The sequence below is a fragment of the Spermophilus citellus genome (genome assembly GCF_964194105.1).
Source record: "Spermophilus citellus genome assembly, chromosome: 10".
Taxonomy (NCBI): Eukaryota; Metazoa; Chordata; class Mammalia; order Rodentia; family Sciuridae; genus Spermophilus; species Spermophilus citellus.
In genome coordinates this window covers 79,597,710-79,612,300 of record NC_138197.1, presented here as the reverse complement: position 1 = coordinate 79,612,300, position 14,591 = coordinate 79,597,710, and the positions used below count along the sequence as shown (strand labels likewise).

At 38.0% G+C, this 14,591-nt stretch overlaps 1 protein-coding gene across 2 annotated transcripts in view; it reads left to right on the top strand.

Annotated features, from left to right (window-relative positions):
• LRIG3 (leucine rich repeats and immunoglobulin like domains 3) overlaps positions 1 to 10,825 on the top strand; it is a 45,456-nt gene extending 34,631 nt beyond the window's left edge. The window contains exons 12-19 of one of the 2 annotated variants that reach the window (XM_081309683.1): positions 120 to 283; positions 2,584 to 2,904; positions 4,328 to 4,609; positions 5,563 to 6,015; positions 6,760 to 6,885; positions 8,469 to 8,612; positions 8,708 to 8,983; positions 10,174 to 10,825. In XM_081309683.1, coding sequence (XP_081165809.1) covers positions 120 to 283; positions 2,584 to 2,904; positions 4,328 to 4,609; positions 5,563 to 6,015; positions 6,760 to 6,885; positions 8,469 to 8,612; positions 8,708 to 8,983; positions 10,174 to 10,415 — 2,008 coding nt within the window. In that variant the 3' untranslated portion in view covers positions 10,416 to 10,825. Of the gene's footprint in view, positions 1 to 119; positions 284 to 2,583; positions 2,905 to 4,327; positions 4,610 to 5,562; positions 6,016 to 6,759; positions 6,919 to 8,468; positions 8,613 to 8,707; positions 8,984 to 10,173 lie in introns of both variants that reach the window. The other variant, XM_081309682.1, reaches the window with a different exon arrangement.
• Positions 10,826 to 14,591: the final 3,766 nt, after the last annotated feature.

Below are 14,591 nucleotides of genomic sequence, written 5' to 3'. Positions count from 1 at the left end.
ATGGGATATATGTATTTGGTTTCCAAATTCATTGCTTTGTTAATATTTACTTGAATGTAATTTACTTGCAGAAATCTGCATTTCATACAAAACAAATTGAATGTAATTACTCTCCTCAGGCATCTAAATACATCAAGTCTTTTGTGTGATTGCCAACTAAAATGGCTCCCACAGTGGGTGGCAGAGAACAACTTTCAGAGCTTTGTAAATGCCAGTTGCGCCCATCCTCAGCTGCTAAAAGGAAGAAGTATTTTTGCTGTTAGCCCAGATGGCTTTGTGTGTGGTGAGTATAAATATTGCCCTTGATTTTTATTCATTCTTTTTTTTTTCTTCCCATTTGTTCAAATAATGGTTCTGAATAGATTTGCATTCTCTTAATAAAGCTTTTTATTTCTGCTGAGGTTAACGAAAATGGATCTTTAGTTGGCTGATTATTCTGATTTTACAGATGGGAAAGAGAGTTTTCTAAAATTTCTTCATCTTTGTTTTGGCATCAGGGTAGTTTAGTAGAAAGGGAATGAAATTGGATCTTAGAGCACTGAATGATCGTCCCAGCCCTTTTTAGTCTCTGCATCTATGAAGTGAAGGCTCTGTTACTGCTTTTTCATATTGGCTCTGTTTTTGGTAGATGGGTGTTACTGTCTTTGGTGACACTGATTATTATGATTGATGTTTGTGTTCTTAATTTTGCTGTTCCTCATTATGGAGAACATGGGAGAAATTGCAGTTCCTGATAGTAGCATTCAAAGATAGACCAGGAGCCTAGAAGTTTCTTAACTGCTTTCTGCTCTTCTCAACTCTACGGTTTATTGTAAAACTTGTAGAAAGAGAAAATTTTGTAGCTAAGGATTTATAGGGTGCTTTAAAATTAACTGTTGGTGAGTAAAGCATTACAAGTAATAGCAAATTTGAATTCATGGTAAATGATTTTAAGGTCCATTGTTCTAGCACTTGAGGATAGCTGCATTACAAGTCTGCTTATCCAAAGTTCACATTGCTAGTCAGTGCAGATTGCAATTAAAAACTGAGGTTTCCATCTCTGATGTAGTATTCTATCTACTATATAACACTACACTGCTGTTCACTGTTAGCTACTAGGGAAATCTTTATAAAAATAAATGTGTGTATAAAACATGCAGTCCAAATTTGCTTAAATTTAAGCATGTGTGTGAAGATACTTCAGAACCATATTTTACACTAGCATTTACATATCTACTCAACACTGCTTTGCCTACGATATATATATATATATATATATATATATATATATATTTTTTTTTTTTTTTTTTTTGGTTGCAGCATTAAATAGTATCAGTAGTTTCTGGAAATGAAATCTCTGATGTAGCTCTTGGATCCAAATAAGCTTTTGGCATTCGTCTGTAAAGGCCTGAGTTACTCCTTTCCCATGTTCCTTATTTCTCAGCTCTTTAATCTTAAGAATAAGCTCCTTATTAGTTTGAAACAAATACCTATACATTAACCTATACATTATTATGAGTCTGAACCCTGTTTTATCAGATGAGAATTCTAGGAAAATCTTGTTTACAACCTGCAGAATAGCATTGAAAATTGGCAGTACTGGCTTTCTCAGGGTATCCTCCATGCTTCATTCACACACATAAAAGGTTATTTATTTCAGATCACCCAAATAATACATATTGGGAGATCAGTTTCCTTCTGGGTTTATTCCATCTCTGAGAAACTGAAGTTCAATAAAGGTGACTTTTCCAAAAAGTAACAGAGAACTAAAAATAATGGCTTAGAATGAAAGACTTGCTCAGCTCTAATTATAATGTAGCTTTGACAGGGTAGCACAGCAGCGTGATTGATTGGCTGCTCTGAACTCCAGGCCAGAACTAGTGTCTCACTGTTAGACTTGGAGATGCTTCTCATTTACTACAGGATTTTCTTTTCTTTTTCTGGTTGTTTTTTTTGGCTCTACCTAAATTACTTGTTTTTAATATTGGCTCTGTTTTTGGTAGATGGGGTGTTAATTACTCTCTTTGGTGATACTGATTATTACGATTGATATTTGCTTTCTTAATTTTGCTGTTCCTCATTTGTGGAGAATACAGGACAAATTATAGTTCATGATCAGGGTGACGTGTATCTGCCACCTCAGACATGCACCAGTTCTTGGTGGTGGGAACATTGAAAATCCTCTCTGCTGGCTCTTTAGAAATAATCACTTAATTGCTGTCAACCATTGTGATCCTACCACATTGCTTAGTTTTAAATATTGGCTCATTTCCCTTGTGACTTCTTAACTGCTTTCTTCTTACATTTATACAAAGCACAAGGCATCTGGAAAAAACTGGGTTTTCTGGTAGCTTGAAGACAGCAGTCTTTTCCCAGGTAACCACAGCGGGCAGATCAGTCTGTCTCCAGGTGACATGAGTAGATTGCTTTACAAACATTGTCCCAGGCTATTGCTTTGGCCGCATCTGCTGGGCTGTCTGTAAAACACACACAAAGGTTGAGCCTAAGATGCTGTTGGTTTTGCACTCCTTGGTGCTCAGGTTTGAACAGTGTTCAGACTCTGGAGCCTTCACATTGTTGTTTCCTCCTCTCCATTTCAAACAGATGATTTTCCCAAACCCCAGATCACGGTTCAGCCAGAAACACAGTCAGCAATAAAAGGCTCCAATCTGAGTTTTATCTGCTCAGCTGCCAGCAGCAGTGATTCCCCAATGACTTTCGCCTGGAAAAAAGACAATGAACTACTGCACGATGCTGAGATGGAAAATTATGCACACCTCCGGGCCCAGGGTGGCGAGTTGATGGAATACACCACCATTCTTCGGCTGCGCAATGTGGAATTTGCTAGTGAAGGGAAATACCAGTGTGTCATCTCCAATCACTTTGGTTCCTCCTACTCTGTCAAAGCCAAGCTTACAGTGAATAGTATGTAATCCTACTTTTCCTTTTTGCATTGGAAGACAACTTGTAGAAACAGAAAACACATGGTTTTCTTTCTCCCTCTCTCATTCCTAACCCTGTCTTTCCTGTCTCATAGTTTCTCACCTAACTCTTCCTTTTACTACCTCTTACTCCACAAAATTAAGATTCTCAATTATTTCTATCTAAGCCAGCAGTTATTACACTGTTGACACCTCACTCAATATGATAGGATGAATCAGACTCAGAAATGTAGCAGACATGTTTTGGTGTGTGGGAGTTCACAATCTACCACCCTGATTGGAGAGGCCACCAAGTGTATCATCAAAACACACTGCTTTTAACTCAGAGATCTGAATGTGAATCCTGCCACTCCAGGCTAAAGCTGTGTTGCTTTCAGCAAATTACTCAACCTCTCTGTACCTCTGTTTCCAGTCTTCTAATTAAGGATAATAGTGCCCACCTCATAGATATTATGATCACTTACACTAAGTGAAATATTCTGTATAAAGTACTTAGCAGAATGCATTAGAATCTAGTTAGTACCTATAAATACAGTTAATGTCAGCTATTGTTAATAAAGTTATATCACTATTTCCTATGTGTTTTAGGCATACAGATATATATATGCACACATATACATATATATGGGTGTGTGTGTTTATATATATATATGTGTGTGTGTGTATATATATATGTATATGTATGTGTGTGTGTGTGTGTGTGTATATATATATATATATATATATATATATATATGGTTTTTAGTTGTAGGTGGACACACTAACTTTAATTTTATTTTTATGTGGTGCTGAGGATTGAACCCAGTGCCTCACACTTGCTAGGCAAGTACTCTACCGCTGAGCCACAACCCCAACCCCAGGCATAGTTTTATAAGAGGACCCTTATCACTTTATCATTTAACCTTTAGTATCTGCATGACAGAAGCTTTTTGTGTGATTCATTAACACGTTCATTCAACAAATAATTATTGAGGCCTGGCACATAGAATATTTTGAATTAAAATCATAGTATAGAACATATCTAAAGTCTTAAAATGTTAGGGCCTCTAAGATGGACTTAAGAAAAAATTTAAAAAACTAGATGAAATGAATACTCTTAGTAGAAAGAGATCAATTGACTTGCTGAAGATCTTAGTTATTGATTAAACTAAAAGTGGCCAGAATTATAGCAGGGAGCCCTTCACTTTGAGGATCACATGACCTGTCTTTCATCCTGACTCCCTCACTTCTATCCCTGTGTAATCCTGAGCAGGTTACTGCATCTGTCTCAGTTTCCCTGTCCTGAAGTCAGCACTAAGCCTGTCCTACCTTTGTCAGGGGCATTTGGAATACGAAGGAATTGGGTGGATGCAGGCAGACCCTCCCAAGGCCCTGACACTCATGCCTGCGCTGCCTTTTGATTTCAGTGCTTCCCTCATTCACCAAAACCCCCATGGACCTCACCATCCGAGCTGGGGCCATGGCACGCTTGGAGTGTGCAGCCGTGGGACACCCCACTCCTCAGATAGCCTGGCAGAAGGACGGAGGTACTGACTTTCCTGCCGCAAGGGAGAGACGCATGCATGTGATGCCCGAGGACGACGTGTTCTTCATCGTAGACGTAAAGATAGAGGACATTGGGGTGTACAGCTGCACAGCTCAGAACAGTGCAGGAAGCATTTCTGCAAATGCAACTCTGACTGTGCTGGGTAAGAGGATTCCTGGCCACTCTGCAGTTTGTGTTAGTCCTACAAATATTATGGGCTCACACCAGAGCCTTGGTGGGAAGAAAATCATAGGGCACTGTCTGTTGCTAGAAAGAAAAAAGGGCTTCCCCGAAGCTGTGAAACCAGCAGAGCTTTGCACCTCTACATCAATGGCCCAGGAGGTGAATTTTTCCGTCTCTAGGAGAGGGAACAAGTAAAAGCTTTGACATCTTTCATTTTTGCCAGGATTACTGCCTTCTACTGGGCATGTTGCATATTCTCCACAGTCTTTTAACACTATATATAAAGAACAAAAAATAAATGTATGAACATATTGGGAAGGACCTGTTCTCCCTTCTCAGCCTCCCATACCACTCTAGAAACCAAGGTTCTTGTTTAATCTTTTACCTAAACAAATGCTTCTTACAATTGTGATTACATTTATAGTAATAACATATCTTTGAAAAAGTTAAAGTAACCTATTAAGATATCAAATAATAAAAGTAAATCATTTTTAGAATTTTAATTTAGACCTAAGCGCATTTGACAATACAAAGTTTCACCTTAAGAATATAAGCATTCTGGAGTTGTTTTTTGTTTTTTGTTTTATAAATCTGCCAACACACTCTAGTTCTTCAAATTATTTTCATATTTTTTTTTTATTTTTAAAACCTATTTTATCAACTCCCCGCCACTACCCGTTTCCTAACCTTGGCAAGAAGGAAGGAGATTGAGCTGAAAGTAGTAATTATCTTCCTTACCTGGTGTTAGGAGTAAATGAAAGCAGAGTAACAAAAATCCAAAGGTTGCATTATTTTTAGGCTCTTTAAGAGATATGTCCAGCCTCTTTGGGGAGCTCAAGATTTTAGGCTGCAATTTGAATAAAAATGCTAATTGTCAGTGATATGGAAACCAGATTTCATTTAGGAAATTAAAACCGTAACTTGCCCTTTCAGAAACGCCATCCTTCTTGCGGCCTCTGTTAGACCGAACGGTAACCAAGGGCGAGACGGCCGTGCTGCAGTGCATCGCTGGCGGTAGCCCTCCGCCCAGATTGAACTGGACCAAGGATGACAGCCCTTTGGTGGTGACCGAAAGACACTTTTTTGCAGCAGGCAATCAGCTGCTGATTATCGTGGACTCTGATGTCAGCGATGCTGGAAAATACACGTGTGAAATGTCCAATACCCTTGGCACTGAGAGGGGCAACGTGCGCCTTAGTGTGATCCCCACTCCCACCTGCGACTCTCCTCAGATGACTGCCCCGTCTTTGGACGAGGATGGCTGGGCCACCGTGGGCGTGGTGATCATAGCTGTGGTTTGCTGTGTGGTGGGCACGTCGCTGGTGTGGGTGGTCATCATATACCACACCCGGCGGAGGAACGAGGACTGCAGCATTACCAACACAGGTGCGTCAGCAGAAGTGTGGCACGGGATGCTGTGGTCACGTGTTTGTGGTTCTGCGGTCATTTTTTCTAGATTGTGTGTCTTATACTCTGAGCCCATTTCAGAAGGGTGATTCATTCCTTTCAAGCTGCAGAAATATTGTTAATTAAAAATAACACTCAGCCTGGAATAAAGCTAATATTTAAAGATCAATACTTTTTATTAAAACCTCATTAGACTATCCTGGTGGCTGTGAGATAAAATCTAAATCAGAGTAAAATAGTCTCACAGGACGGTGGTGGAGAGCCACGAGTGACCCTAGACTTCCCAGGATTCCCCTTTACAGCATTTTTGTCAAGGGGATTGTAAAGGGAATTCACTGGGATTGTAATTGTAAATCAGGAAGGGACCATCTTGACTAATTTGTGCAAACTGAGATATCAAATCAAGTATCATTCAAAGATTTAGTTACTATCCTATGAAAATTCTTGAGCCTTTTATCTTTTTATATATTTGTTTTGAAATTTGGAGTTGCGTCCAGTAGGTGATAAACTAGAACATCAGCTTATGTTTCCCAGAGCCCAAAAGCCCTCCTTTGCGTCTCCCGAATACCACACATCTGGATAGTTTTGCCAGAGTTGATCTTCCCTTACTTCATTTGTGGAGTGACCAAAGCAGTAGTATCTCCTGTTCATCTGGAAAGCCTGGGGGACAATGACATTCATTTTTGGTTGACAGAATGCTGTTTTTTTTTTTTTTTTTTACAGATGAGACCAACTTGCCAGCAGATATCCCTAGTTATTTGTCATCTCAGGGAACATTAGCCGACAGACAGGATGGGTACATCTCTTCAGAAAGTGGAAGCCACCACCAGTTCGTCACTTCATCAGGAGGTGGGTTTTTCCTACCACAACATGACAGTTCTGGTGAGTGTGTAAAATAACCATGACTGTAGTTGTTTGAAATCATATGGTAGGAGGCTCATCTGTAATATTAACTTTTATAAGAAATTGAAACACTGATATTTAGGACATGGTCTAAGATCACTAGCAAAACTGAAATTATATGGTTTTATATTCTTCTCTTAAATACTAGAAAATAATCATTGTTTCTGGCAATATAAGGAGACAGGCAGGTTAAGCAAAATTTAATTCCTCCATGCAGTGTAATATTTCTTTATATTTGGCCCTGAATGTTCTTTTTCCTTAAATAGTTTCATACATGGTCTCCAAAGTCAAATGACTTAAATTCCTTCTGTTAGAGATATCTATTCTGACCCTTGTTTTAGGTGCTCCGTGTTTTTGAGGGTAGTGGTGGAGGCAGGATGGTACAGGAGCAGTCTTGGCACATACCCGTTCTGTATGTAGGTTGGGCAGTGACAATCCTCACTGGCGAGGTGGTTGTGAAAATGGAAAACTACACAGTGCTTGGCACAGACCAAGGACTCAGCAAGTGGAATCATTGATGTTATTTCAAACATTTTACCATTTTTTTTAACCACAAGCATTTATTGAGTATTTGCTCTATGCCAGACTTCCTAGTCAGGAGGGAAGAGTATTTGTTTTCAATTTTTCAGTTTAGTCAGTGGTGAGACAAACAATTACATAAAGCATAACAGGGCGCTTGGCAAGTTGGTACTAGCGCTGTAGAGATAAAAGAATATCTGGGCATGAATATTCTGGCTAGACCCATTTGGTAGCAAAAAGCAGAGCCCCAAACTCATTCAAATATAATGAGGTTAATTAAAGAGACATGTATGAAAACCTGAAGGACAGAATTGGAGCACAATGTCAAGCTGCCCAGATGCAGCCAGGAGATGGGTCTGTTCCAAGGGCGGTCTAGAAGCCCAACATCGCTGGGTCACTCTGCGTGTCTGCTTCTCTCTCAGACCCTCACCCACCTTCTAAGCCCTCACTTTCTGCCTCCCAGGCATGTGACCTATCATGACAACCTAAGCCTTGACATTGTTGTTTATCCTTGGACTTCTGTATCTTTTACTAACTGACATATCATTTTTTGTGCTGTTAGTTCAACTGCCTATAAGTGATTTTTTTTTTTTTTTTTTTTTTTTTTTTTGCCAGGCCTCATCTTTGAGCTGGGTGCTAAGAGGTCATGAATCAAATGCCAATCCCTGGTTCTGGTCATCTGTGATATTTTGTAGGATGTGGTTTAAACCTTTAGTGCTTCGGCTGCAGGATGTCCAAACACAGATCAGTTTCCCTTAGAAACCAGATGCCCTATTCAGTGCCAATTGGACCCTCTTTCAGTGAGCTGCCCCCAAATTACTTGGGTATAATCCATAGGCTTCAATAAATTGGGGAAAATGAGGAGGGACCTATACATTTATGCAGCTTTTCTTTTATATCATGTTCTATCCAAATTTCTATCTTAAAGTATGTAAAATACTAAAATTGGAGAAAACCTTGAATGACACTGAAGTAAAACTGACTCAGTGACTTGGATTTGTGTTTTAAAGGGACCTGCCACATTGACAACAGCAGTGAAGCTGACGTGGAAGCTGCCACAGATCCGTTCCTCTGTCCCTTTTTGGGATCTTCAGGCCCTGTGTATTTGAAGGGGAACGTGTATGGCCCAGATCCCTTTGAAGCCTATCATGCAGGTGTGTGGCATTCATCCTTATTTCTTCTGTTTCCTAGAAAGATTTCTAGAAGCACTAACTATATCTCCTTCTGATATGCGTGCCCAATTAAAAAGGTTGCAGTCCAGACCCAAGAACAGCTTTAATGGACCACTATGAGCCTGGTTACATAAAGAAAAAGGAGTGCTACCCGTGTTCGCATTCCTCAGAAGAACCCTGTGAGCGGAGCTTCAGTAACCTAGGGTGGCCTTCTCACATGAGGAAGGTCATTCACTCCGGCTACTCTCAGAATGAAGGGCCTGCGATGAAAAACGTGTGTCTGAACAAGTCCTCTTTAGATTTTAGTACAAATCCAGAGCCAGCGTCAGTGACTTCAAGTAATTCTTTCATGGGTAAGTTTATTAAATTATTAGATGCCTAGTTTCCAACCCAGGCTCCAAGTTGCATGTAGCAAGAGCTTGGATGTCAGCGTGTTTTTTTTTTTTCCCCTTAATGATGTTACCATGATATCCAAAGAGCTAGTATAAATGTTTCTAAATGTAGAGTCAGAGGTGGGGATGGTACTTGATTCTGTATTTAATCTATAACTAAGACTTGGGAGCTTTCTGGGTAACTCTGTGTGTGGCATCTAGAAGACAAGAGTTTAGGGAATGACTTAGGAGCTGAGCTTGTCAGCCATGTGGAAAAAGTGGTTTTGGGCTCTGGCAGCTTTTGGGGTGGAGCTGTGTGCTCTGCATGATTGCGGTTTGGTATGTCTGGTGGCTCCTAACTGAACCCACAGAAGAGGGGTGGAAAACAGCATCCTACCTAGCAACAGCTGCTTAGTCAGACAAGCTGAACTACCTTTGCCTAAGGAGGCCATCCAGCCTGAATGCCCAAGCTGGTGGTGGTAGACATTGGCTGGCACCAAGAGAAGCTTGTGGATTTTTTGGTCCAGTGCATGGGAACAATGGTACGAAAGAACTGAGATCCTCTTTTCACTGAAAGGAGCACTGTGGGAAAATGAGCCACAACTCGCCTTGGTGTTTTTTGGTTTTTTGTTGAAAAAACGTAGAATTTTATTTCACACAGCTTTTAAGAAATGTATGTGTTTTGTCATGGTGTGATTGTTTATTCTCCCTCTTGGAAAAATGAAAATAAAGAAAGGGTAAGGCACAGGGTTATTTTAAAAGAAACTTTCTATATTCAGGCACAGTTAGCTGTGCATTACTATCCATGTGACTTCTGTGGAGATTGCGGGCTCTTCAGTACTGAAGGGAGGATTTGGGGGAATGCGTGTTTCAGGCACTTTGTTGTGCAATAATTAATATTACTATAGGCCATGAAAAATGGTAAAGAGTAGATGCACTTGTTCAGTGGATATAAATAAGAAGGAGTTTTGATGTCATCTTCTGCATTATATGTTAATGTATTCTTATATCTGTCCATAACACAGATGTACAAACTCCTAAGTAGCAAAATGTGGAATGTATACAGAGCTTATTTGTGTTGATGCAGCAAGATGCTTCTTCATTTGCTGTGTATCATGTTGATTTACATGCTAGTAAAGTACCTGCGAGCTCAAGGGATGTTTTTCTTTCAGGTACATTTGGAAAGCCTTTGAGGAGACCTCACCTAGATGCCTTTTCAAGCTTTGGACAAACATCGGATTTTCAGCCCAGAACCTTTTGCTTGAAAGCTCCTTCTTCCCCTGACTTGGACTGTGAGTCAGAGGAAGAGAAAGAAAGGACAGATTTTCAGGAAGAAAATCACCCTTGTACTTATAAACAGACCTTAGAAAACTACAGGACTCCAAATTTTCAGTCTTATGACTTGGACACATAGACTGAATGGGATCAGAGAAAAGCTTTAACATACTACCTCAAGTGGACTTTATTTAAAAGAGAAAGAATCCTATGTTTTTAAATGGAGTTATGAATTTTAAAAGGACAGAATGCCTTATTTATACAGATGAACCAAAATTACAAAAAGTTATAAAAATTTTATACTGGGAGTAACTTTCATATAAAAATACCTTTTAAAGTATTTTATAACTTTGTTTTATGCAAAAAAAAAACCTTATGTAAATTAATGGTATAAATCCACAACTATTTTATGTATTTTTATAATGCCAGAATTCTTTTTATTGAAAATGAGTACTAAAGCCTTTTAAATAATTCCTGTCTTGTACCTTTTTTGAATAGAGGTCACTTCATTTAATTTTGCACATTACATTTAATAAAACATGTCATTTTTATGCCACGCCCCATTTATATCATAGTAATTTTTCTGGTTTTCAACACACTTAAAACTTAATTAGTCCATATTATTGCATCACAAATTGATGAAAATTATATCCAGCCCATTAAAGACAAGACAAAAATGACCATTCTGCCTGCCTCTCAGGATTGTTGTAATACAGGTTCAAATCATATTGGTACCCCTGAAAGCACACTGTAAACAACACAGACCTACAAAGCTTTGAGAAAAATCCATTTATTTTTAGCTCTACAAACAAATAAAGAACTGCTGTTGTCGTCTGGTGTAAAACAGAACAATCACCATTACTTAAATCACTGTTCAACCCATGTCTCCTTAATTACAATAATGCCTTCTGTGTTCTGATGCCTTCTGCTATCCAAATAGTTCATATCCACCATCCTTGGATTGTAACAAGAGTAGTTTATGGCACCTCTCAGTCGCTTGAAGGGCTATAATAGAGATGAAATTCCATCCTCTATTCTAGGTCATAATAGGATACTGATAGAATTCTTTCCTGTTCTTATTAATTTTTCTGCTATATGAGCAGTTTGTATATAAATGGCACTTCCAAGCTACTCTGCAACATTCTTTAAGAATTAAAAATATTTTCCTAATTTGGTCATTGCTACTCCATTGGTTAAAAGCTAGGCATCAAATTTGTTACTTAAACACACAAAAATTTGTTTTATAGTATGACAGACCTATCTATACACACAGAAAAATGAGCATAGTCATATTTTCAAAACTAGGTGACCTAGTTTAAAGTAATTAAATGAGATAAACTTATTAAGTTTGATAATTTGGGTGACAAAACTGGACTTTTTTCTTTAAGTAAATCCTTGTTCATATGTGTAGTTTGAAGAAAGCCCTCTTTCCCAGGATAAATTAAATTGGCATGAAAGAACTTAATATAGCATATTAAGCTTTAAAATCTCCTAAACTTGAAGGGGTGAATCTATGCCATTTGCAGTTCTTTGAACTAAACTGAAAGCAGCTATTGGAAAAGCAGATTTTTCTCTGAGGATATGTTAGAGGTAAAGGTTTCCTGCTCAGTGAGTTTAGGCCTTAGTTGTTTGTGAGCCAGAAGTCTGAACCCAAATGCCATAAGATTTTCCTCCTTTAATTTAGAAGCCAGAGTCCAAGACAGGAAGTTGATCCTTTCTTGGACCACCAGTGACTAAGAACAGAGAAATAATTTTGTATGTTTGACTTTATCGTACTGCCAGATTTTCAAAATCTTATTGTTAATTTGTTTTCATTATTGCCAGATGTGAGGCAAACATCGATTGGGGTTTTACAATGATTATGAACTGCTTTTAAAGGATTTCGTTTTTTCCAGACATAAGCACAAAAGTTCAATCAATGCCTGAAATTCAAAAATTCATCAATATGATTTTACCCTTTAACTCTGCCTATGTATTGAAACTTAGAATTAAATATAATCTTAATTGGAAAGAAAAGGAGCTTGATTTTTCTTTGATGTTTATAGGAAAATAATATGTGAGTCTTTAATATGAGACTCCATATTGAATTAACAAAATGAACTAGTAGGTATTAAGACATCCTAAAATAGTATGAACTTAAGAGAAACAACCAAATATAGATAAATGTTAGATCAGTAGTTTATGTATTTATTTTATTTTTGTGATGCTGGGAATCAAACCCAGGCTCTTGCACATACAAAGCAAGCACTCTGCCACTGAGCTACGTCCCCAACTTTGTAATCACTTGGTTTATTTGTTAGAAAAGATGCTTTAAATTTTCAGTTTAATTTTCCTATGTTTCTTAATAGAAGACCATTCAAGATAGAGCATATCTTAATAGATATTCACACCTTTTGTGATTTTTTTTCTGAATTCTATCATTGACCCTAATAAGATAGTTATGTATAATCTCATCCATTTAAAATACTAGAGAAGAAATATTACTTAATAGTGGCAACATTTTAGAAAAAAAGTTAATATCTTTGGAACATGTAGAATTAATTTTCATAGCCATTCCACAGAAGGAAGCCAAAATTATTTCTCAGAATAGAGCCAATCACTACTTTTAAAATATTGATATAAAACAGGAAAGTGATTTGGTATTTGTACATCCTTGAGGGGTTTTAGTCCTGATGATGATGTGATAGAAGTAATTCATAACCAATATTATAATAGATGGGCTACTTTAATATATTTCAAAGAGAATAAGAACCAAAGTCATTGCAAAATGCCTGCTCTGTCCTTCCCACTCTGGGAAACGGCAGCGATTGACCTTGTGTAAGAGGATAATTTAGAACTTGCCGTTTTTTAAGACAGCATTCTATTGACACGTTGGATTATACGATGTCTTGCCAAAAAAAAAACTATTAGTCTTCAAAGAAGAGTACAATTTCTTTTGAATTGAATCATTTCAATACTCTAGAATATCCAGTTACCAAAACTTATCTTTTCCATGAGACAGTATTTTTTTTTATGTATAATAAGAGAGTATTCTACAGTCTGGAGAAATTCAGATTTGACCTAAAATGACACAGAGGCATTTTAGTTGGTATTTTATTTTAATGGTGTATAGAGGGTTTGTCCATGTATATCCATGGAACAATTTCAATATTTTAGGTATCCCTCTTTTTGTTTAAAGAAATTGATTCTGGGTGAGATATCCTTTTTTTGAGGGGGGTGGGACTGGGGATTAATCTCAGGTTCACTAAATCACTGAGCCACATCCTCAGTCCTATTTTGTGTTTTATTTAGAAACAGGGTCTCACTGAGTTGCTTAGCACCTTGCTTTTGCTGAGGCTGGCTTTGAACTTGTGATCCTCCTGCCTCAGCCTCCCGAACTGCTGGGGTTACAGGCATGTGCCACCACACCTGGTTCTGGGTGAGATATCTTTTGATAAAATGTTTGATTTAACACAGTTTAGTGTGTGTGTGTGTGTGTGTGTGTGTGTGTGTGTGTGTGTGAGAGAGAGAGAGAGAGAGAGAGAGAGAGAGAGAGAGACTAGAGATTGATCCCATGGCCTTGCACAGGCTATCAAGTGCTGCACCACTGAGCTACATCCTTAGCCCTTATTTCATTTTTTCCCAGACTTTGTAATCCTCTGGCCTCAACCTCCCTAGTGGCTGAGATTATAGGCATGTGCCTGGCTAGTCTGTTCTTACTGCAAGATTTCTAGTTCATTATCCATTCCAATTCTATTTAGTATCTGAATTCCAAAGCCGGATTCCTTATCCTTCTATAGGTTAGATACCCATGAGCATACAAAAAATTTAACTAATGCTCTTGTGCAGCTTTTTGGTTTTTTAATGAATCACATTTTTTTAAATTAAAGAATTTGTAAGAATACTTTTTAAAGAATAAAGTGATTCACAATTATTAAAATTTAAATTTTTGGATTTCTGTATTTTCTCCTTTTCATATATTTTTTCTTGGGTTTTATGGTTAAGTTTGACTTTAAGAAGTATTTTTAAAATCAGTTTTGAATACAACACCTAATACCTTCACAAGATTGTTGTCATGGTTTTGGTGGAGGTCAGACTGAGGGCCTTAAGAATGCTAGGCAAGTATCTTACTGCTGAGTAACATCTCCAGCCCCAATATCCCCAGTGGTTATTTTCAAACTTTTGCATGTGGCTTTTTTGACATATCTACAATTCAGGGTTAAAATTTGGTAACAATTATCAAATAGTTTCTTACAGGCTTGGTCATGTTTTTTGCCTGGATGATGTAAAAATCAGTAAAATGATCCTTGTCCTAATTATCAGTGGCACAGGATGC